At 57.9% G+C, this 20,426-nt stretch overlaps 2 protein-coding genes across 6 annotated transcripts in view; one reads left to right on the top strand and one right to left on the bottom strand.

Annotated features, from left to right (window-relative positions):
• FANCA (FA complementation group A) overlaps nt 1–10,907 on the top strand; it is a 46,830-nt gene extending 35,923 nt beyond the window's left edge. For 2 of the 5 annotated variants that reach the window (XM_032230367.1, XM_032230369.1), the window contains 18 exons: nt 97–196; nt 339–541; nt 870–966; nt 1,440–1,616; nt 1,729–1,802; nt 2,522–2,650; nt 3,157–3,247; nt 4,158–4,315; nt 4,430–4,535; nt 5,407–5,466; nt 5,988–6,092; nt 6,606–6,718; nt 7,217–7,358; nt 7,538–7,606; nt 7,956–8,061; nt 8,150–8,225; nt 8,703–8,859; nt 9,806–10,716. In XM_032230367.1, coding sequence (XP_032086258.1) covers nt 97–196; nt 339–541; nt 870–966; nt 1,440–1,616; nt 1,729–1,802; nt 2,522–2,650; nt 3,157–3,247; nt 4,158–4,315; nt 4,430–4,535; nt 5,407–5,466; nt 5,988–6,092; nt 6,606–6,718; nt 7,217–7,358; nt 7,538–7,606; nt 7,956–8,061; nt 8,150–8,225; nt 8,703–8,859; nt 9,806–10,333 — 2,491 coding nt within the window. In that variant the 3' untranslated portion in view covers nt 10,334–10,716. Of the gene's footprint in view, nt 1–96; nt 197–338; nt 542–869; nt 967–1,439; nt 1,617–1,728; nt 1,803–2,521; nt 2,651–3,156; nt 3,248–4,157; nt 4,316–4,429; nt 4,536–5,406; nt 5,467–5,987; nt 6,093–6,605; nt 6,719–7,216; nt 7,359–7,537; nt 7,607–7,955; nt 8,062–8,149; nt 8,264–8,702; nt 8,860–9,805 lie in introns of those variants that run through there. The other 3 variants (XM_032230370.1, XM_032230368.1, XM_032230371.1) reach the window with 3 other exon arrangements.
• ZNF276 (zinc finger protein 276) lies at nt 10,832–20,185 on the bottom strand. Its single transcript, XM_032230377.1, has 11 exons — nt 19,888–20,185; nt 18,887–19,199; nt 18,642–18,700; nt 16,904–17,392; nt 16,422–16,500; nt 13,842–13,919; nt 13,583–13,693; nt 13,430–13,505; nt 12,937–13,054; nt 12,065–12,164; nt 10,832–11,485 (listed from the first exon to the last, which is right to left on the bottom strand). Exons 1-11 carry the CDS (start codon nt 20,087–20,089, stop codon nt 11,203–11,205), a joined length of 1,908 nt encoding a protein of 635 aa, XP_032086268.1. The 5' UTR covers nt 20,090–20,185; the 3' UTR covers nt 10,832–11,202.
• Between the last annotated feature and the right edge of the window lie 241 nt (nt 20,186–20,426).

The following is a 20,426-nucleotide window of genomic DNA, read 5'->3' as shown; positions in this document are numbered from 1 at the left end:
CTTATTTGCAGCGTCTGCGCTGAAACATCTACGCAACCCCCACCCCCAATTCATCCTCGCCGTTGTGCCACAGTCCACTCTTTGTGTTCCCCGCAGGCAAGGGCCCTGGGCTTCCCTCTTCGTGAAGATGGTCAGTGGGCACCGCCGCCTCTTGTCCCCCTTGCTGAGCCGGCTCTGCCAACTTCTCTACCACCAGGTTGGTTCCGTAGGATGGTGGGTGGGTGGGGTTCCTCTCCCGGGGCTCCTCTCTTGGAGAAGTTGGTTTTCTGCCGCCAGTTGACTCAATCTGGTGGCCTTGCAGGGCCTGACCTGCCAACCTCCCCCTTTGCTGATTGCAGGGACCTTCTCTGAGCGACGCCCACGTCCTGGGCCTGGCTGCCTTTGTGGTCCATTTCAACGAGGCCGAGTCCCTGCTTCCCCCCGTGGACCTCGGCTTCCCCTCGGTCCCCCGTGTGGCTCTTCACACAGACCTTCCCCTCGCTGGACTCTGGGACCGTTTATTGGCCCCCAGGGGTGGGGATTCTGCTCTCTTCTGCTTGCGGTAAGCCCCTCCCTCCACCCGGGCCACACGCTTCCCTTTCACGGAGGAAGAGGGGGCCACGCATGGGGCCGAGCCCTCGGCCGGCTGTTAGAGGAGAGGGCTCGAGTGTCCTGGGCCTTTTATAAAAGTGGAGGGCCAGAATGGAACAGCAGACACTGCCCGGGGCCGTTTCCTGAGCTGATCTCTTTCTCAGCATTGCTGGATGAAATCTAGCAGCTGGCCAGAGGGAGGGAGCCGCATAAACCTCGTCCATCAGATGAAGAGGGGGATGAACGCCTGAAAAGCTGGTCCCGCAAACGATCCTTTCCCCACCCCCCCTTTTCTGCAGGTTCTGCACTGCAGCCGTTTCGTACTTCCTGTGCAAGTTTCCTTCCCTTCCCCACCAGCACCTTTGCTCCGTCCTTCATCCGGGGTTCGTGAAAAAGGTAACTTTCTTTCCCCCGGCCTAAACTCAATCCCGCCTGTCTCCATTTGCCCCCTGCTGAGATTCCCGCGCAGGGCCCTGGTGCTGGGTGGGACCTGCCCTGATTGTCCGAGGTTCCGCCTGACGGCAGCTCAGAGTTTGGTGGTGGCTGCAGCCTTTATTAGCCTCCCTGAAGTTGCGGTTTGCTCCTCGTTCAAGGAGTTTTTGCATCCCAGCATCTCCCGGGTGCCTGTCTGGCCTCATGACTAAGCGTGGCCTGAATGAGGAACCAAGTTGGTTTCTGTGGCTGCCGGACTGACTGGAGAGGAGCCACTGGGTGGGAGGGAAGCGCGTGTGCGCCTTGTTGGTGGCAACGTCCACTGTCAGTTTGTGCCTGGCGAATTTTCTCAGTGACCCCTTCAAGGAGGCGGAATTCAGGAGGGCTTCTTAACTTTAACTCAGCCCTGCGGAATGAGCCCCTCTTCTGCTCTGCAGCTCCAGTATGTCGTGCCACGGCTTTGCTTGGAAGCGCGAGAAACGGGCTGCGGAGGGGACTCGGCTGCGTCTCCTTGGAAAGCGCTCTCCCGCCCTCCTCTCTGCCACCAAAAGGCGGCCCTCGGCTTGTGGAAACAAACCCGTTTCCAGGAACTCCTGCGGGAGGAAGCCTTCCAGGTAAAGACCACCGTGGGGGCGGTGAGATTTTGCAGGGCTCTGGGGCTGAGACCAACCCCCATCCCTGCTGCCCTTGGAAGGCAGACCGTTTCCCTTTCTGCCCTTCTTCCAGCTGACCCTCCCGGAGTGGTTGAAGATGGAGCTGCAAGTCCTCCCCGACCAAGATCTGCTTTCTGCTAACGAGAGGTGAGAGTCAGCTGCCGTAACGCTCCAGGGAGGTAATTTGGGCCGTTCATTAGTTTGCCGTCCCTCGGAGGACGGTGTAAAACAGCAGAGTGTGTTTATTTGCGGAGGGGAACATCATGGCCTCATTCAAGACCAGCTTAATTACACCAAACAGCTTAATCACCAGTCCGGGAAGCGTAGCCTCTGCTGTGGCTGCTGTTAGCAAATGTAGTGTCAGCCTCTGCTTTGCGGTTGCTTCGACTGCCATGAAACAGGGAGGGAGGGCATGGTATTTGGGAGGGGTTACTCATTGTGCTGGAGGAAGGTTCTGGAGTTCAGCTGCCTGTCGGACTACGCATGCGTAGGAGATTCCCGCCAGGACTAACGGCACCGACATTCCATCTTCGTGATGCCTTTTGAAGTTATCTCATACCTGACACTTGGGAGAATTATGATTGGACTGTAACTGTGATGCCAAGGGGTGGGGAATGGGCTATTCTATATATCAATCACTTTCTCGCCTAAATAATCAGACTTCGCTTCGCTATGCCTTTAATCATTTATAATTAGTAAAAGTACACTTGATTTCTACTCATGGAGTCTCGTGGTCTTCTTTCCTAATTATCTAATGGAGAGGATCTGACATGTAGCCCCTCTCCTGTTCTGATTTCCTCCCTTCTTTGTTTGACTTTGTGCCCCCCCCCCACCCCTCCAAACTGGGCTTTTTCGTCCCTCGGCAGGCAGGAGTTCCATTCCTGGTCTTTGCATCAGCACTTCCTCCCGAGGCCGGTTGCAGCTGGAGGCTGTGGGGGGGACCTGCGAGAGATGGGGGCTCTTTTCGCCAAGGCCATTCTGGATTCCCTTCAAAGGTAGGCTGGTTTTTCTGAAGCCTTTGCCTGCTCGGCCAGCGGGGATTTTCTGCCCTAGAGTTCCCCCTGCCACCAGATGATTGCCTGGCTCTGTTGCCTGTGATTAGTTCTATCAAACAAAAGTTACTCCGTGCCTACAGATCACACACGGATCTTTGTCCGTGGTTTTCCCTGGATTGGATTCAGACCCCGTCATATCTAACAGCAGATCCCCTGAAATGGTCTGTAATGAAGAGATCATTGACTATTTCTGGATCCAGCTCAAAGCTTATGGATAGCCCATTGTTTCTTTTTTTCCTAGGAAATGCCATGATTTGTCTTATGTATGTACAGTTTATATGACTTATTGCAGTGTTTCTCAACCTTGGCCACTTGAAGATGTCGGGACTTCAACTCCCAGAATTCCCCAGCCAGCGAATGCTGGCTGGGGAATTCTGGGAGTTGAAGTTCGGACATCTTCAAGTGGCCAAGGTTGAGAAACACTGACTTATTGCTTTGGATTCCAGCAGAGACTCGGAACCCTGCAGCCTCCAAAGGAAGCCCACGTGTTCCCTGGGCCCTGAGAGAGGAAACCCGGATCTCTACTGCAGGTTTCAGGTGTGGTAGTCGTGCCACCTTTCCTTCTCTCTCCTTTTCCTGCGAGAGTTTCCCATGAGCTTCAGGGGGGGCCTCTTCAGCAACTGCCGTGGCCGAGGGGCTTTCCTAGCCCACAAGCGTCCTGGCCCAGGTACCTGGCGGCTGTGCTGTGCCTGCTAGTCTCACCTGGCTCTGCCCACCAGAGTGCATAAGAAAGCACACCCAGGTGCGCCACTGCGTTGAAAGAGGCAATGGGATTCCAGCCGCCGTATAACTCTGGGCGGGCAAAGAAACACTCCAGGGTGCGGCTGGGGCCCCCCCAGACATGATTGGGTGTCCAACTCCCGTCAGTCCATCCGGGTTGCCCCAATGCTGGGATTCCACCTGGCTGCATTGGGGAGTCACAGTGAAGGTGCTTCATCAAGAGCCGAGGTGGCACAGTGGTTAAATGCAGCACTGCAGGCTACTTCAGCTGACTGCAGTTCTGCAGTTCGGCTGTTCAAATCTCACCGGCTCAGGGTTGACTCAGCCTTCCATCCTTCCGAGGTGGGTGAAATGAGGACCCAGATTGTTGTTGGGGGCGATATGCTGACTCTGTAAACCGCTTAGAGAGGGCTGAAAGCCCTATGAAGCGGTATATAAGTCTAACTGCTATTGCTATTGCTATTGCTTTCAGCCTGGTTGGAACAGGCCTCCTTCCTCCCCCCCCCCCTTCCTTTCTCTTCCAGAGAGCGCAGAGTTCCCTGCATAAGAATGCCAGCAGTGGCTGTCAGGATTTTGTCCTGGGTGGTGGTCCTTCAGCCCGTTGTTAGGCTGGCCTATCAGCCTCCTGGGCGCGTGGGCAGGGACTGGCTCTCCTCTCCCACTGGCCTTGCTCTCTCCCCGGGGCTGCGGAGGAGAGGAGGCCTTCAGAGGCCTGCCTTGGTTTCAGGAGCTGGTGCTGGAGCTGGAGCTGGAGCGCAGGAGAGGCCGGCCGGAAGAGCACTTCCTGCTCCAGGTGTTCCAGGAGAGGCTGAGGGCCCTGGGGACCACCGGGGCCGCTCTGGGGGACCGGCTGCTCCGGCAGCGGGAGCTCCTCTCCCAAACCAGGTGGGTACAAGGGAGGGGGACTCACCTGCTGCCTCCCCCCACGTACGGGCTGATGGGGGCAGGGAGGCCGAGCCGGTCTGGGCTTCTCCTGAGGGGCGTCTGCTGTTTCCCCAGGATCCTCTTGAGCCTCCCTCCGTCTGTCCTTGTAGCGACGCAGAAGAGAGGAGGGGAAATCGTGGTGGCCTGTGGAGGCTTTTTCTCTTTTGTAAACGCAGAACTGGTGCGTATCACTTCCTGGAACCCAGCAGAGGCCCTTGGAACAACCTCCCAAGCGGCCTCTTCTGGGAGAGGCGGGGGGGGGGGTTGAGGCAACCTGGGCCGTTCCTGCCGGACACGGGGGGCCCTGCGGGAAAGAGGGACAAATGGGCACCTCAGGCCTGTGGGGTTTTGTTGGGGATTATTAAGTAGCAGAAGCACCTGGAGTGCAGGTGGCCTTCGACTTGTGTCCAGAATTTTGGTCATGAGTCTGAATCCGCTTTCTCCAACGAGCGGTTTTCTGCTGGGCTGCTGGGGGTTTTCAGGGGTTCGGGAGACCCTCTAGCTAAGATTCTGTGCAGTTCGGAGAACCCCCAAATCCCACTCCTGGCTGGCCCTGCCCCCCCGGCCCCTCCCCTCCCAGGAGTCCCCACGTGGCCCGTTTTGGATACAGGTAAGTGCAGGGCGCAGGTGGAGCCTTGGGGAGGGTGAAAACGAGGGCCTCTGGAGCCTGGGGAGGCCATTTTCACCCTCCCGGAGGCTCGAGGAAAGCTTCCAGAGCCCACGGAGGGCAAAAAGGTCAAACACCCACCCGCCCGCCCCGCCATGGTTCAGGATGCTGACTAGGCCACGCCCACCATGGCCACATCCACCCAGGAACCGGGCAGAGAGCCCCTAGCTAAAATTTTGGAAGCCCCCCCCCCCATGTGCAAAACCATCCTGTGATGGCAACCGGTTGCCAGGTGCTGGAGATGCGTTGGCATGACCGCAGGGGTGGTGTGGCAGCCAACCTTGAGGACAAGTAACTTGTCCAGTGCCTGGTAGCTTTGAATGGCTGAGCTGGGTTCCCTGGGAAGGTTTCCCTCACCTCTTCTTCCCACCGGATGTCGTTTCAGAGGAACGGCTGCTCCAGAGGATGCTCTCTGCCTTTCGACATCACCGCACATTTCTTCCGGGTAAAGGAGACCAGAGGCGGCTTGTTCTTTCACCCCACGGGGTCCCTGGGCTGACAGCTGCCCCATACTGCCCAGCAAGGGAGGCGTCCTTGGTCTGCAGAGACCCCAAGAGATGAGCCGCCTGCTCCTGCTCTCTCTTGCCATGGGGCGACGGAAGAGAAGCCGTTGGGGGTTGCTGGAAGTGGGCAGGGGGGGGCGAGGGCTCTCCTGGAGTCGTGTCAGGGTGGGGAACGGCCAGAACGAAGGGAAGTGGGTGGTGGCTGCTCTAGGCGGCTCCCTTTCCCCCTGGCTTCAGCAGGGGCCGCAGCTGGAGGGGGGGCTGCCCTGGAGAAGGATGGGGGAAGCGGGTGGCCTCGCTTTCTGTGGGTTGGACGTGCTTTAAAGTCATTGGGAATCAGACAGCGAAGTCTTTTAGATGGTGCTGGTGGCTGCGGGGCCGAGATTGGCTTCTTTGTGGCCCCCCCCTGGGGTCAGGGGGCCCTTGGAGTTCCTGCACGCTGAGGGGGCCTGCTGTTCTTCAGGGCCTCCTGAGTGCCAGTGTGGAGTGCAGCCGCCCTGCCCAAGAGGTGACAGCCGTGCTCTCTTCGTGCCAAGCCAGGTGTCCCATCCTCCTCTCTTCTGCTGCGGTAAGAGGCCTTTCCCCACCCCCTCATTTCTGACACGCTCCTTAGAAAGGATTCCGGGCGGCTCCGTTGACTGGCGGTTCAGGGAGCCCCATCAGCTCCGTCGGTGGATTTGGAGGTAGACTTTGAAGGTGAAAAAGGAGGGGCAGCCCTGGGGGAACGAAGCCCCAATAACCACCACCTCAGTTTGGTTGAAGGCAACGATGGAGGCTTCCTTCTAATTTTTCTCAAAGATGCTTCAGGGGTGCAGAGCCTGTTTTAATTTAAGACGTCCTTAAAAACCTCAGTGGTGTTTGGTTCTCTTTGGCTGCCCCAGAAGGCTTGAAAAGGGGCTGGTTGTGGGCTTGGGGGCCCAAGAGATTGGGGGGGGACGACACACTGTTGCCATAGCACCGTAAGGAGAGGGAGGGTGAGGGTCCGTGGAGTCCCCGGACAGAGACCCTCCAGGAAGCTCCAGCCCGAAGTTGCCCATTTCCGTATCTGGTGACTGTCTGCCTTCCCTTTGCCTCCCTCCAGCGATGGTGGCCGCGGCTGGAGCCTGTGCTTTGCTCCCAGTGGAAGAGACTCTTCGATGGTCCTTTGGCTCAGGGGCTGCAAAGCCTCAAGGATTTACGGTCTTCTGTCCAGAGGTGAGTGCAAGGAGCTGGGGGGGTGCAGCTGGGGGGCTTCTCCGAGGGGCTCACGCCTGCTGCCCCAGCAAAGAGCTGGTCAAGGGGCTGACATTCCAGCTCCTTTTGGCTCTTCCCTCGGTCCCAAGAGCTCTACCTGCCCTCGCGTGGCCTTACCTGTAACAGGCCCTTATTTCAATGGGTCCGACGCCCTTTATCAGCTGCCCCTCCTCCTCCAGTGCCTGACCTCTGGTGCAGGGGCTTTCTCAGGGCTGCAGCACTAGAAGCTATTGCAAACTCAAGCCTTATTGTCCCTGCCTGATGCGGGGGCCGGGATGCTTTCCCTGCCCCCCTTTTCCTTCAGGAGGAGAGGCCACCTGAGAGGTGCCTTCCTGGGACGCTTGGAGAGCAGAAGCCCAGCTGGGCCGTGGCCTGCTGAGGGGCCGTGGAGCCACCAGCGGTCAGTTCTTAGGATCGGCCGGGCTCCCCTCCCACTGACTCTCTGCCTTCGCCTCCCAGCTGCCTGGCATCGGACGCAGCTTCCCTGCCCTCCAACAGGGCCTGGGTCTCCGCTGCTTTCCTCCACTTCTCCGTCCAGCAGCAAGCGGATCCTGAAGAACAGGGAGCCGTGCTGGGAAGGCTGGGGCCGGAAGCTGAGCAGGTGAGCCCTTTCAGCTTCCCCTGCGCAGGGAAGTCTCTTCTGTCCGGGGAAGTTCCGGCCAAGGCAGAAGCTCTAAGGAGGGGAGCCTGGACTTGGTCTCTGGCGGTCGGGCGGAGGGACTTGGGGCTCCAGCTTCAGGCCGATAACTCTGTGGCTCTTCTTGTTTGCGGTTCTCAAAGGGGCAGTTCCTGACCTACGTCCTCTTCTTCTCCGTCATGGATCTCATCTCGGCAAAAGTGGCTCCACAGGCGAGTTCTGTTCCCACCCGGGTGGATGGGAAAGGCCCACCGTGGCTCCACCTTTGCACACCTGGCGGCTCTGCCTTGCCTCGAACCGCTTGAGCCGCTTTCAAGAGCTGCAGGTGCAAACCCCAAAGCCTCCTTTGGACCGGGATCTCAAACGCCACCTGGATCCTTTCAGATCCCCTGGGCAGACTGGCTGGAGGCCACTCGCAGGAGAGTGCAGGAGGCGGCTTTGAAGAAGCTCTGTTTGGAGATGGGGAACAAGGGAGGAGGCTGGGGTGTGTTTAAAGCCACACAGTCTCCCTGGCAAGAATCCAGAAATAGGAATGTCCTTCCTCTGACCTCTTTTTTCCAGGAAGGAACGGAGGCCCAGAAAGTTCTGGACTGGAGCTCCCGGGTGCTTCGGCGCTTGGTGGAAGAAGGGCCTGCCTGGCTGGCTGTCTTCTGTCCGGCAGGAAAAGGTGCAGAAACTGCCCTGGGCTTCAGCCTCCGGGCCGGACCGACAAGGTTGCTCTGGAAAACAAGCCTTCCTTCCCTTCGGCTTTGCAGGCTCTGAGCTTTACGAGACCCTGCGCGACGCTGTGTCCGATCAGCACCTGAAGATGCTGCCGGTCGCCTTCTACAGGTGAACCTCGGGCCCCGGGGCTCTTCGTGCACAAGGAGGTGGGCTTCAGGGAGCAGGAGGGCAGGAGGGGCCTGGCAAGGCCGTTTGCTCCACAACTGTTCCCATCGCTTGCAAAAGGAGGGAGAAAAAGGCTTTCCTTGCTCTTCATCCCCAGAGCACCCCCCCCCATCTCACTCTGACTGGGGGGGCGGGGCTGTTGCCTCCCTGAGGCTGGCAGAGGGGGGCTTTCTGGAGGGGGGGCTTTCTGGAGGCTGAAGCCTTTCCTTGGACAGCAACCTAACCTTTGGGGCTAAGTTCAGCTTCCCTTTGCTGCTGTGCTGGGACAGCTGCTCAAATGTCCTCAGTCCTGGGCTGCATGCGGAGGGGTCTCTTTCCCAGCTGGATCTCTGCCTGCCTCGTTCCTCTCTTCCTTCCGGGCAATGCCCAGATGCCCTGAAGGGCTTTGCTGCCTGCTTAACATCTGCCACTTCCCCCCAGCCTGCTCCTGGCCTTCGATGGGGAAGAGCTTATCAGAGAGCAAACATTCCTGCCTGTGGCTGTTGACATGTACACACAACTGCTCCAGCTCTTCACGGAAGGGGCCCCGGTGGTTGCGCTGAGCCAGAAGGAGCAAAGTCTGCACATCTGCAATCTCGTGAGCACACAGGCTGGGTTTGCCCTTCAGCATTACCCCCCCCCCTCCCCTTCTGGCCTTTTCCTTGGCACCCGTGGCCGATCTACTGGATGGGTGAGATGCCACTATCCAGTAACTGGGAAGCAACCGGCTTGCTTGGGCAGCACCCCAAACTGGGCTCGAGTGGCCCTGATGCGCATTCGGATGCGTTATCACGAGAGGAGAGGGGGCTGCTAGTCAATGTCGTCTGGCGGCTCCTCAGGGGAGAGCCTTCTCTGTAGCTGCCCCGGCCCTACGGAACGATGTACCCCATGAGATCCGGACCCTCCCCACTCTCTCGGCCTTTCGAAAGTCTACTAAGACCTGGCTTTTCCGGCAGGCCTGGGGCTGTTGACCCTTGACTGAGTTCCAGCCCCACTAAGGTTGAGTGCGTGTTGTGTTCTTTTAACTCGCTCTGTCTTTGTATTTTAAATTTTTTAGTATTTTAAAATTGTTTTTATGTAAGCCTCCCGGAGTCCTTCGGGATTGGGCGGCATACAAATTTATAAAATCTTGAATCCGTTGCATCCCAAGGGAATGCAGCTGTTGCAAATAATTTTGCATTTCTGTGTTGACTGTAAAATGCAGAAACTATAAAACGTCGAAAGCACCCCTGCCTCACAGGAAGGATGTGCTGGGATTGCTACTCCCGGAATTCCCAGCCAGCCTGGCCAAATGCTGAGACTCCTGGGGAGGGCAGTCCGAACACACAGGCCGGGGAAAGCTTGAAAACAGCGGCAGAAAGCTAGCCAACGGGATGCCTGCAGAGGAATAAGACAGTCAGTCCTTTGAAACGTGACGCAATTGCCCCCTTCCCAAGGAAGGACTTGGACAAGGCCATGCACAGAGGGTGGGCGGAGAAGGAAAAGCATCACCCAGCTGCTCTCCCTGAATCAAAGCAGGTTTGAACTTCGTCTCTCTTCTCTAGGGAGATTCATTACTGCTGATCCAGCAAGCGCGGCAACTGCTACTCCGGGCAATTCCACGGTCCCCTCCAGGGAGCTTCTCCAACCTCCAAGAGGTGAGTGCCCGCATGGACATCCAAAAGGCACGGCGGCCTAGAAGCTGGCCCTGCTTCTGTTCAGCCTTCCCGAGTGTCGAGGGCAGCACTTCCTACTCTAATCTGGACCATACGTGTTTACAAAGTTCCCCCAATAAAATTTCACTGGGGCTGCACGGATTTCAAATCCAGCCTTCGCTGGAGCTTTGCAGCCCTGCAGAGACGACCTCGACAGCAGGACTCCGTCGGCTCCAGCAAACTGGACGGACAGATGTGGGCCCAGGAGGGAGTTCCCGTCTTTCCCACCCAGGAATCCCACCTGAATCCCCCTTCTTTGCATGTCCTGCTGACCTCCCTCCTCTTCATCCCTTCCTGGGACGACAGTCGCTGTCTGCAAAGGCAGTTTGGGGGACGAGAGGCATCGGATGTTGTCGGTGGAGTCTCGGCCTTCTCTAGTTAAAAGGAAGCCGGTTGCAAAGCCTCTGTCGGCCAGAGCAGGCCCTAAGGGCTAGCTAGACAGGCTTTTCATCCCTCCTCCTAAGGGAGGGTGGCCTGTTTTGCCGCTCTGGCACAGCCGGACTGCTCTGCTCTATAGTGATTGGAAAATGGAGGACTCGGAGGCGGTGGCTTTGGAGGAGACACCACTCAAGAGCCGTTCTTTCCTCCCAAAAGAGAACCAGCCCCCCCCTCTGCTAAAGGCTTTGCTTTAAGGCCAGAGCCACCTCAGCACCACTTTCCCTTCCCAGATGTTGGGCCTCTGTGGGGATCTGGACCCAGAGCTCAAGGCAGCCCTCATCAGCACTCAATCAGGTGAGGATTTGCTAGAGGAAGAACTGCTTTTCTGAAGGCCAAAGGCCCCCCCCTCCAACCAGGCCTCGAGCGAGTTTCTGCAACAACCCCTCACCCCCCCCCCAGCCAAAGATGGACAAATTAAATATGTGCCTTGAAGCCGGATCTGTCCAGCGTACTGTGTAAATAATTTATTACAAGCATAATTATGACTTTGAACAATAAAAATTAGGTTACAAATGTCCTGTTCTTCGTTTTGAGCTTGGCTTTGGAATTTAATGTAAAACATCTGGATTCAAGTCTCCCATCATTTTTTGAGATCCGTCACAGGGGATTTATGGGGGTCTTGTGGGCTGTTGGCGTGCGATGCCTTCCGATCATCGCCAGTGGGAAGGGCAGGCGGACTCTGCCTTTTGGCAAAGGGGAGGCTTCTCCATAGGATGCCGCCGCAGCCGCCGTCCACACTTCCCTGGGCCTCTTCCGAAGAGCCCGCCTCCTGTCCTGCGCGACGGACGCAAAGCTGCGCCAGGGCGTTTTCAGGTGGGCTCCTGCTGGACGCTCATCTCCTCCTTGATAGGCTGGCCCCCCTCCACAGTGTCCAGCAGCGCCCGGGGCTCCGGCTCCCCGACCTTGGCTTTCTCCTGCTGCGTCTGGGTCAGGGGGTGCACCATGGACATGTGGACGTTGAGGTTGTGGGCCTTCTCAAAGCGCTTCCCGCACTGGTCACACGCAAACTCCAGCTCTGCCTCTGCTTTGTGTTTGGTCATGTGGTACTTGAGGGAAGCCCTCTGCCGGCACTGGAAGCCGCAGATCTCGCACCTGGAGGCGGAAAGCAGAGCAGAGAAAGGGACAAGGCGGAGCGGATTTTACGCAGCTGTGCAGAGGTGAGTAAAAACACGTCCTCAGATCTTCACATTCTAGCTGGTCTTGGAACCAGAACTGAAAGAGAGTCCAGATTCCATATCAACTATTCAAAAAGCTCCTTTTATTGGGGTGGGGTGGGGGGAATCACCTGCGGGACAGTGATACTTGCGCTAAGGCAGTGGTTCCCAAACTTGGTAACTTTAAGACTTGTGGACTCCAACTCCCAGAATTCTCCAGCCAGCTCTGCTGGCTGGAGAATTCTGGGAGTTGAAGTCCACAAGTCTTAAAGTTACCAAGTTTGGGATCCACTGCGCTAAGGGAAGCCGGATTTCTACTGGAGGACATGCGAGGCATACAAACCATCTTAAGAGACTGAGCGGGGGAGGGAGGGGGAGGATGAGAGAGGGAGGGAGATGGGGGTTGGAGGGGGGCGAGAGATCATCTGGCGGTGTAAGTGCAGCCAGAGCTCGTCCTGTGACCGGAAGCTCCCAACTGAAGCTCCAGGAAGACTCCTGAACCGGCACCAGCACTTACTGAAGCGGCTTTGCTCCTGAGTGGCGCATCTGGTGGACAGACAGGTGTTTGCGCTGTTTGAATGTCTGGCCGCATTCATCACAGATGTAGTTGCGTACCTCTGGTTGGAGAAGAAAACAAAGCATTATTAATCCTCGTCTGGGCCTTGTACGAACTCCCGGTATTTCCTGGATTGTATTCTAGAAGTGGCTGCAAGGAGGATCCCTCACCTGGGAGGCCAGGTAAACAACGGGGGGGGGGGGCAGCGGAGGAGAATCCCAAGCCTTCCCTCTGAGACACCATTTTTTAGGATCCACCTTTGACTGGCAGTGGATTAGTTGCAGATCTTTTAATAACTTGGTTAGGGAAAGAACACAGGAGGTCCCGATCTATTGAGAATCTTGGGAGATGGGCAAGAGAAAAGGAGAGGGTGGGGGGCTGTTTCTCCTTAGGGGGACTCTTCTCTGCTCAGCTCACAGGGATCCTTGCAGGGAAAGGACACTCCTTGGCCCTGTGTGTGCAGGGGGACGGGGGGGCGGGCTGCCTTCCTGTGCCAGACTAAATAGCAATAGTTAATAGTTAGACTTCTATACCGCTTCATAGGGCTTTCAGCCCTCTCTAAGCGGTTTACAGAGAGTCAGCATATCGCCCCCAACAACAATCCGGGTCCTCATTTCACCCACCTCGGAAGGATGGAAGGCTGAGTCAACCCTCAGCCGGTGAGATTTGAACAGCCGAACTGCAGAACTGCAGTCAGCTGAAGTAGCCTGCAGTGCTGCACTCTAACCACTGCGCCACCTCGGCTCAATCGTGAGCTTCATCCAGGGTGGCAAGAGCCGTTTGCCAACCGGGTGTCGTGACGGGCGAGCAATGGCGGACGCTACAGGGCCTACCTGTATGAATGAGCTTGACGTGGCGCTGAAGGTAGCGGTCAATCATGAAGACTTTGTTGCACCCTGGGTGGGGACAGGGCCTCTCCCGGACCTCTTCGTGGTGTTCTTTGATGTGCTTCTAGACCCAACCAGAGAGGCGGCTGTAGGTGGGTGGGTGTCCTCCGGCCTCCACGGCCAGGTTCATCCCTGGCTCCTCTCCTCTCCGCCCCTTCCCCCTTCCATCAATGGCAGGAGTCATCGGGCCTTTTGGGACCACCAGCCCTGCTTTCCATCAAGTGTGCAGCGAAACCGGGGCTCTTGTGGTGGAACGCACGGCTCCAACTGTAAGCGGCTGTTGTTCTCTCTAGGGTCTATAGCAGTGTTTCTCAACCTTGGTGACTTGAAGTCCTGTGGACTTCAAGTCACCAAGGTTGAGAAACACTGGTCTATAGGGTGTCTCCTCCCCCCACAACTTGGCCCTGACTGGCTTCTCCTGCAGGGCGCCCTGGCTTACCTTCATGCCATCCGCCCCTCTGTACACGGCAGTGCAGCCCTGATAAGGACACTTGTAAATGTTTGGCAGCTCCTCCCTGGAGAAGGAAAGAGCAGCTGGGTCAGAGCTCAGGGAGGCTCCCCTGGAGGCCCCGCACCAGGCAGCCTCCCAGACCTTTCGCCCTTGATCTTCTTCTTCCAGCCAGCTTTGGGTCCCGGCTTCTTCCTTGTTTTGGGCTCCTCCGGGTTTGCGTCTTCGCTTTCTGCTTCCCTGTCACTGGGCACCCTGAGAGGAAAGGGAGGGAGGAAGCAGGAGAAGTGGAGGGAGTCCTCTCCCCAGGGAGGCTCCCAGGGCCGCCACCTGCCGCCCTTCTGGATTTGGGAGTGAGGGGAAGGGAAATGTCCGTTGGCACCTCCACCCCCAGCAGACGTACCTCTTTTCTGGACAAGGCAGAAGGGAACAGTCCGAAGACTGCGCTGCCTTGTGGGTCTCATCCTCATACGAAGACTCTCTGAGAAAGGAGAGAAACCTTTAACCATTTCACTAGTTAAAATAGAGTGGTAGACTGGTTAGTTACATGTACGTTAGTTACATGGGGCTGCCCTTGAAGAGTATTCGGCGACTTCAGCTAGTCCAGAATGCGGCCGCGCGAGCAATTGTGGGTGCACCTCGCTTCACCCACATAACACCTATCCTCCGCGAGCTGCACTGGCTACCTGTCGATCTCCGGGTACGCCTCAAGGTGCTACTTGTCACCCATAAAGCCCTTCATGGTAGTGGATCTGGGTACTTGAGAGACCGCCTACTGCCAATCACCTCCACTCGACCTATTAGATCCCATCGATTAGGCCTCCTCCGAGTTCCATCCGCCGGTCAATGTCGACTGGCAACCACGCGGAGGAGAGCCTTCTCGGTGGCAGCTCCGACCCTATGGAACGACCTCCACGTAGAGATTCGTACCCTCACCACCCTCCAGACCTTCCGCACAGCCCTCAGAATCTGGCTATCCCGTCAGGCCTGGGGCTAAAGACTGTAACCCACCCGAATGGTATGAATGTTGTGCTTTTAATTATGTATTGTTTTACGTATTAAATGCTTGTTTCCCCTCCCCCTTGAGTTGTAAGCCGCCCTGAGTCCCCCCAGGGAAAAGGGCGGCATATAAATAAACTTTCATAACTCATAACTCATACTTCAGAGAGCGGCCAGTAAACGTGCAAAAGACAAATTAAATACACAAAAGAAAAATACGATTTGATAAAATAGAGGCCATCTATCTCAAAATTGAACAGCCCTCTCAGCAGAGGGACACAACATCCTCTGTCTCCAGTCTACAACACAGATCCTTTCGGCAGTTCCAAGAAGGCTCCACACCCATTTGCACCACTCAGGGGACCCCCAAGGACACAGATAAACATCCAAGTGACCCTCTCGAAGGATGCAAAGGACCAGCTGTCTGCAAGGAATATAAATCCTGCCATTCCCCACCATCCGGTCAGAGCCGAAGAAGCTTCTTGGATGAGGAGCGAAACGTCTTCCAAGAAAAGCAAGAAAGTCCAGTTGCCTCTTGGAAAAAACACCCTTGGGGCCTGGGATGATGGAGAATCTCCATAGACTTTTGGTAGCTAGGTGACCTTCCCTCGACCAGCAGCTCTGAATCAATGAATCCCGTGGCTCTGAAATGAGGTGACTTAAGAGTTGCTTGATGAAGGGCCGTGCAGAGGCCACAAGGCCACCAAGGAGGAAGGAAGGAAGCGGCTACGAGGCCCCTCAAAGAACCAGATGCTGCATTCAGAGCTTTCATGAAAATCAGGATTCAAGGCTTCCGTTGGTTGCAGAGATCCCTCCTACAAGCTAAAAAGTGCCTGTAGATGTTCCTGAGAGAATTCTGGGGAAGGTTCTGGGACAGAGACGAACGGCTTCTAGGTGGCCGTCACTTGCTCTGATTACCTGTATCTCAAGACAACACTTTTAATGTTTAGAGCCACCAGCGATGGTTACTCAGTTTTGTCCCAATCTATAATCAACCGACCTCTTAAGTATTCTTAGCAAAAATTTAAAATTAGGGGATTCCCAGGTTGGACTATAACATGCGGCCAATCAGTGAACTCAAGGTTAGCGGCTCTATTTCCCCCATCAGAGCTGGCTGGTCCTTTCCAGCTGCAGAGGGGAGGGTTGATCCCCAAACTGGGCCCTGCAAGCCAATTCCTCAACCGTTGTTCTGCTCCCCAGAAGCCCAGAGCGGCTGAGGCTTTTCTGAAGGCCACAGAAGGAGCAGCTGCTGTTTGAGGGAAGGCGACTGTAGGCCCATGGGAGCACCTGGCTTGGCTTCAGCTGGCTATTCACCAAGGGACCCCCCCACCCTCCGTATGACGTAATAGAGTCGGTAGTAAGTCACCCAACTCTGTCCTGACGTCTCTGGGATCATCATCGATACTCTGGTATGGGAGGCAACTCTGTCCAGAAGATGGCAGCTGAACAAAGGGGGACTTTGAAGGCTGGTGGAGCTGCAGGCTCTCCTGAAAAGGGCCCTGGGAAATCTGGAGGCTCATCCCCATTGAGCCAAGGAAGACTCCGGAGAGCCCCCGTCTTAGCAACTCCAAAAAATATTACAGGATCTGCAGATGCAACAGCTTCCAGCAGCCAACCAAGATGATCGGTAGGGGACCTCAGTGAGGGCTCAGCCCCAAGGAGAGTTTTTGAAAGCTTCAACCTGGGCCTGGAGATTCCTACAAAAGGAAGCTTCCTTTTCTCACTCGTGCAACCAATAGGACAGAGAAGACTTAAAGTGGAACTTGTTCAAAGTTCAAAACTTGTTCAAAGGGTGCTGGTGTCAAACTATCCAAAGGCAGCATCACGAGCTGCTCTTCGGCCCCTGTCAATCGCCCCCTCCCCTCCCTGCAAACCGTCTCCAACATCCTCCAAATCCTCTCAGTGGGGCGGGGCCAATGTCTCCCTGCAACACCATCATTTTCATGCGCGCAAAGAGGACGTTTCGAAGCCCCCCTTCTCTCACCCCTCAGAAAGGTCACTGAACGCGTCTTTTACCCGCTCATCCGACGCTGCAGACGGAGCCGGCTTCTCACTCGGCCGCCCTAGGGAAGCGAGAAGGGCAAGGGTTAGGGAGGGTGGAGGCCCGCAAAGCCACCAGAGGGGAAAAGGCCTGAGACTTCTGTGCCCACGGCCGGCTTCCTTCCGAAAAGGAGGGGGGGTCTCTGGACTAAAAGGGGTGAGGAGCCAATTAACCAACAGGGCAGAAATGAAAATGCAGAACCCAAAGGCGCAAGGGAGGGGCTCCATGGAGCGGAGACGGGAGCATGGGTCTCCCAAGGCTGAAAGGGTCCTCTCTCTCCTCCGGACCCAGAAGAATCAACTGCCAGGAGGGGAACAGGGAAGCAGGCACATCAGCAGCTGAGAGTCTCTCCGGCTTGAGCTCAAACCCCCTCCGGCTCCCTTGGGGTGGCTGCTTCCATCGCTCTCCGGAAGCAGCCCTCTTACCTGGGCTGCCCGGCCGGGGACAGGTCGCCTGGAGCAGGTCCTCCTGCAAGGGGCCTTGTAGGGAAGGCAACGCTCGGCTCTCGGGAAGCAGGTTTTCTGCACCGGATGCCGGCAAAGCAGTCCCACTGTCTGCCGGCTGCTGTCCGGCCACCGCTCTAGCTGCACTGCGCTGGGGCTGCAGCGAAGGAACGGCCACCCCTGTGGAGCTGTCGGATGCTACCCCATTGCCCGTCACGTGCTGCTGGGGGCTCTCCTTCTTCAGCTCCCACTGGACGGCCAGGGCGCTGTCTACCAGCAAGGCGCTGCAGTCCGAGTCGGTGCTCATGATGTAGCTGTGGCCCTCTTCGCAGCCCCACACGGCTCTGATGATCCCGCAGTACTTGGACGACAAGACACTCTGCAAGCTCGGTGCCATCGGGCAGTTCTCCGCGTGGCCATGGCTCCACCTCACCAGCTGGTGAAGGCACTGTGGGCTGGAGGTTACCAGGTCTGCAGATCGGAGGGAGAAAAGGGGCCTACGGTCAAGACCATCCCCACTCCAGTTATGGCTGCTGGTTCGGACTGGGCCTGGCGCAGCCGGAGGACGGGCCAACAGCTTCCTTCCCAGGGATGTGCAGTCCCTGCTAGGAAGACGCCGGATCCCTTCCAGAATTCTCAGCCACTCTTCCGCTCAAGTAATAAAACTGAAAACTGAGCACTGTCTATTTCACACCTGCATATTTCGCAGGTGTGGTGCGAGGTTAATTAAGACGACTGCCTCAGGCTGGGGGGGGGTGTGTGGTGGAAGTTTGCAGCCTGATGGTTAGAGTCCTGCAACAATCCTCCTAGGGGCAGGCAGGGGGGGCTTTCCCTGTATAGGAATGAAACCCCTCATTCATGCCCCTTGTGCCTCTCCATTGTTTTAGAGCAGTGTTTCTCAACCTTGGCAACTTGAAGATGTCCGGACTTGGCAAATGCTGGCTGGGGAATTCTGGGAGTTGAAGTCCGGACATCTTCAAGTTGCCAAGGTTTAGAAACACTGTTTTAGAGGAAGGGGAGTTTTCTAGACTTAGCCACGTCTGGCGTGAAGTGCGCCAGGTAAAAAATTATTATCATGAGTTCAATTTCAAACTCTCCTCATCAGTCCCTTCAAAATGTCTCCTACGCACAACATCTTTGAACGTCGGTCCAAAAGATGCCATTTGGGGAATCCTAAAGGCCAATGCAGACGCTTTAAGGTAGCGCAGAGAAAAATCCCCGGGGGGGGGGGCTTATTAGCTGCCTTAAATGCTGGAAGATACATTCTGCTCCTCTGTTCGGATCAGGAGTTGGCGTCCTAGCTAGACAGAGGATGGCCATGCAGAGCCGAAGTGGCGCAGTGGTTAGGGTGCAGTACTGCAGGCCACTTCAGCTGACTGTTGTCTGCAGTTCAGCGGTTCTAATCTCACCGGCTCAGGGTTGACTCAGCCTTCCATCCTTCCGAGGTGGGTGAAATGAGGACCCAGACTGTGGGGGCGATATGCTGACTCTGTAAACCACTTAGAGAGGGCTGAAAGCCCTATGAAGCGGTATATAAGTCTAACTGCTATTGCTATTGCTATTGCTATTCACTGTGGGTGTCCACTTGGAGCACAAGGCCTGTGCTGCTGACCATCCTTGGCTGGCAGGCCTCCAGCCCCCAGGGAATGCCAAGGAGGACCGCCCTTCAGCTCGGAAGCAGCAGCCAAAACCATCGAGGGGAACTCGGTCTCTCACCTACCCAGACAAGGCGCCTCTCCTTCTGAAGCAAGGGGCAGTGAAGGCTGGGCGAGGTTGTTCCTGCACAGAGAAGGGGGGGGGACAGGTGAGAGCAGAGCAGGGACCTCTTGATTAATCTCCTCCTTTGCAAGTCACCAATGAGAACTGGGTTACTTGGGAACCAGCAGGGCAGAGAAGGTGCCCCCCCCCTCGGGCGGTGGGCAGAGAGGGGCAACAGAGAGACGGGGAAGGCTGCTCCACACCTACCTTCCTCGAGGCGGCTTGGGGGCTCCTGCGGGCGAGACGTTCACCTTCTGGATGAAAGCCTTCAGGATGCTGCGGCACTTGTAGAACTGGGCGTGGCACTTCTTGCAAACAAAGGGGGGCAGCGAGGGGTCTTGCTGGACGGCCACCCCCACCAGCCGCTGGAAGTCGCTGAAGAAGACTTGGTCCCAGCGCCGCTGCTTCTCCGAGTCCTCGCTCACCGCGGGCGCCTTCCCGAAGGCGTTGCGCAGGCTCCGCGAGGAGAACTTCCCGTGGCAAAGGCGGCAGAAGCCGGTGCTCAAGGCCCGGGGGATCCCTGCAGGGGTTGCCAGAGAGCAGTTGGACGGGCCGCTCCGCCGAAAGAGGCTCCCCGCGCCTCCCCCTCCCCCACGGCCTTTAGAAGAAGGGAGGGGCTTGAGGGGAATCCACCCCCCCCAGGCAAAAGGCCCCTCCCTCTGGGAACAAAGCCGGCAGGTGCGGAGGGGCGTTTGGGGCCCCGTCTGGGCCCTTCCCAGCCGCCCCCCTTGAAGCCTTTGGCCGGGATCCCGGAGGAGAAGCCGGAGCTCGCCCGATACAAACTAGCCTCGGCTGCCTCTGTAGCAGACTCGGGCCTGCTGCGCTGCGTTTCCGGGCTTTTATCGGAGGGCGAAGCGCTTCTCGGAGCAGCCACGGCCCCTCGGCCTTCTCGAGCTCGGCGGGGGAAGCGGCGGAACTTCACCCCGCGGCCAGAAGCAGCTCAGGGATCCTGCGGGCATCCCGGCCACCTAAAGGCCGCCCCAATCCCCGAGTCGCTCCGCCCGCCCGCCCGCCGCACCTGGCCTGCCGGGCGCCCCAAAGCAAACGGCGGGGAGGCGCTCGGAACCGGCCGGCCGCGGACAGCGCCCGCCGCCCTGGCAAAGCCGCAGCGGAAGCAGACGGGGGCCGCGCGGGGCTCCTCCGGGGGCTCCCCGGCCATGGCGCTACTCGGGGCGGCTTCCGCAGGCGAAGCTCCCGGGGCTGCTCACCCGGCACGGCTGCGGCTTCCGAGGGCGGCGAGGCCCAGCGCTTGGGCTCCGGCGCGCTCTTTTCCTCCCGGGCGGCGGCGCGTCCGCGGCGCGTCCGGCTCACCGAGTCCGGCCTGCTGATCTCGGCCGGCAGCGGCGGCTCTGAGCCGATCCTGGCCGGCGGCGCCGCGGGCAGGAACCGACCACGCCGATCCCGCTTCATGGCCGCGCAGTGGGAGACCCTCACCGGCTGCTGCTCGGAGCTCCGGCGCCGGTCCCCCTCCCGCTCCCCCCGTGGCTGGCCCGGCCCGCAGCGCCCCTGGCGGACGGAGGAGCCCGGCCGGCCGCGCCAGCAGCAGCAGCCCCGCCCGCCCGCCGCCTCGACCCTCCGGCGCGGCCCCCGAGCCCCGCCGGCCAGTCCCGGGGGAGCCGCCGGGCCGGCCGATGCTCCCAAGGAGGGGCCTGCACGACCGGCCCGCTCCGACGCCCGCAAGGGAGGCCGTCTGCGGGTCCGGAGGCTGGACTCCAAGCCCCCCGTCCGCCTTGGCTGCCCCCCGGCC

Source organism: Thamnophis elegans, chromosome 14, assembly GCF_009769535.1.
Source record: "Thamnophis elegans isolate rThaEle1 chromosome 14, rThaEle1.pri, whole genome shotgun sequence".
Taxonomy (NCBI): domain Eukaryota; kingdom Metazoa; phylum Chordata; class Lepidosauria; order Squamata; family Colubridae; genus Thamnophis; species Thamnophis elegans.
This window is presented reverse-complemented; position numbering and strand designations above follow the sequence as displayed.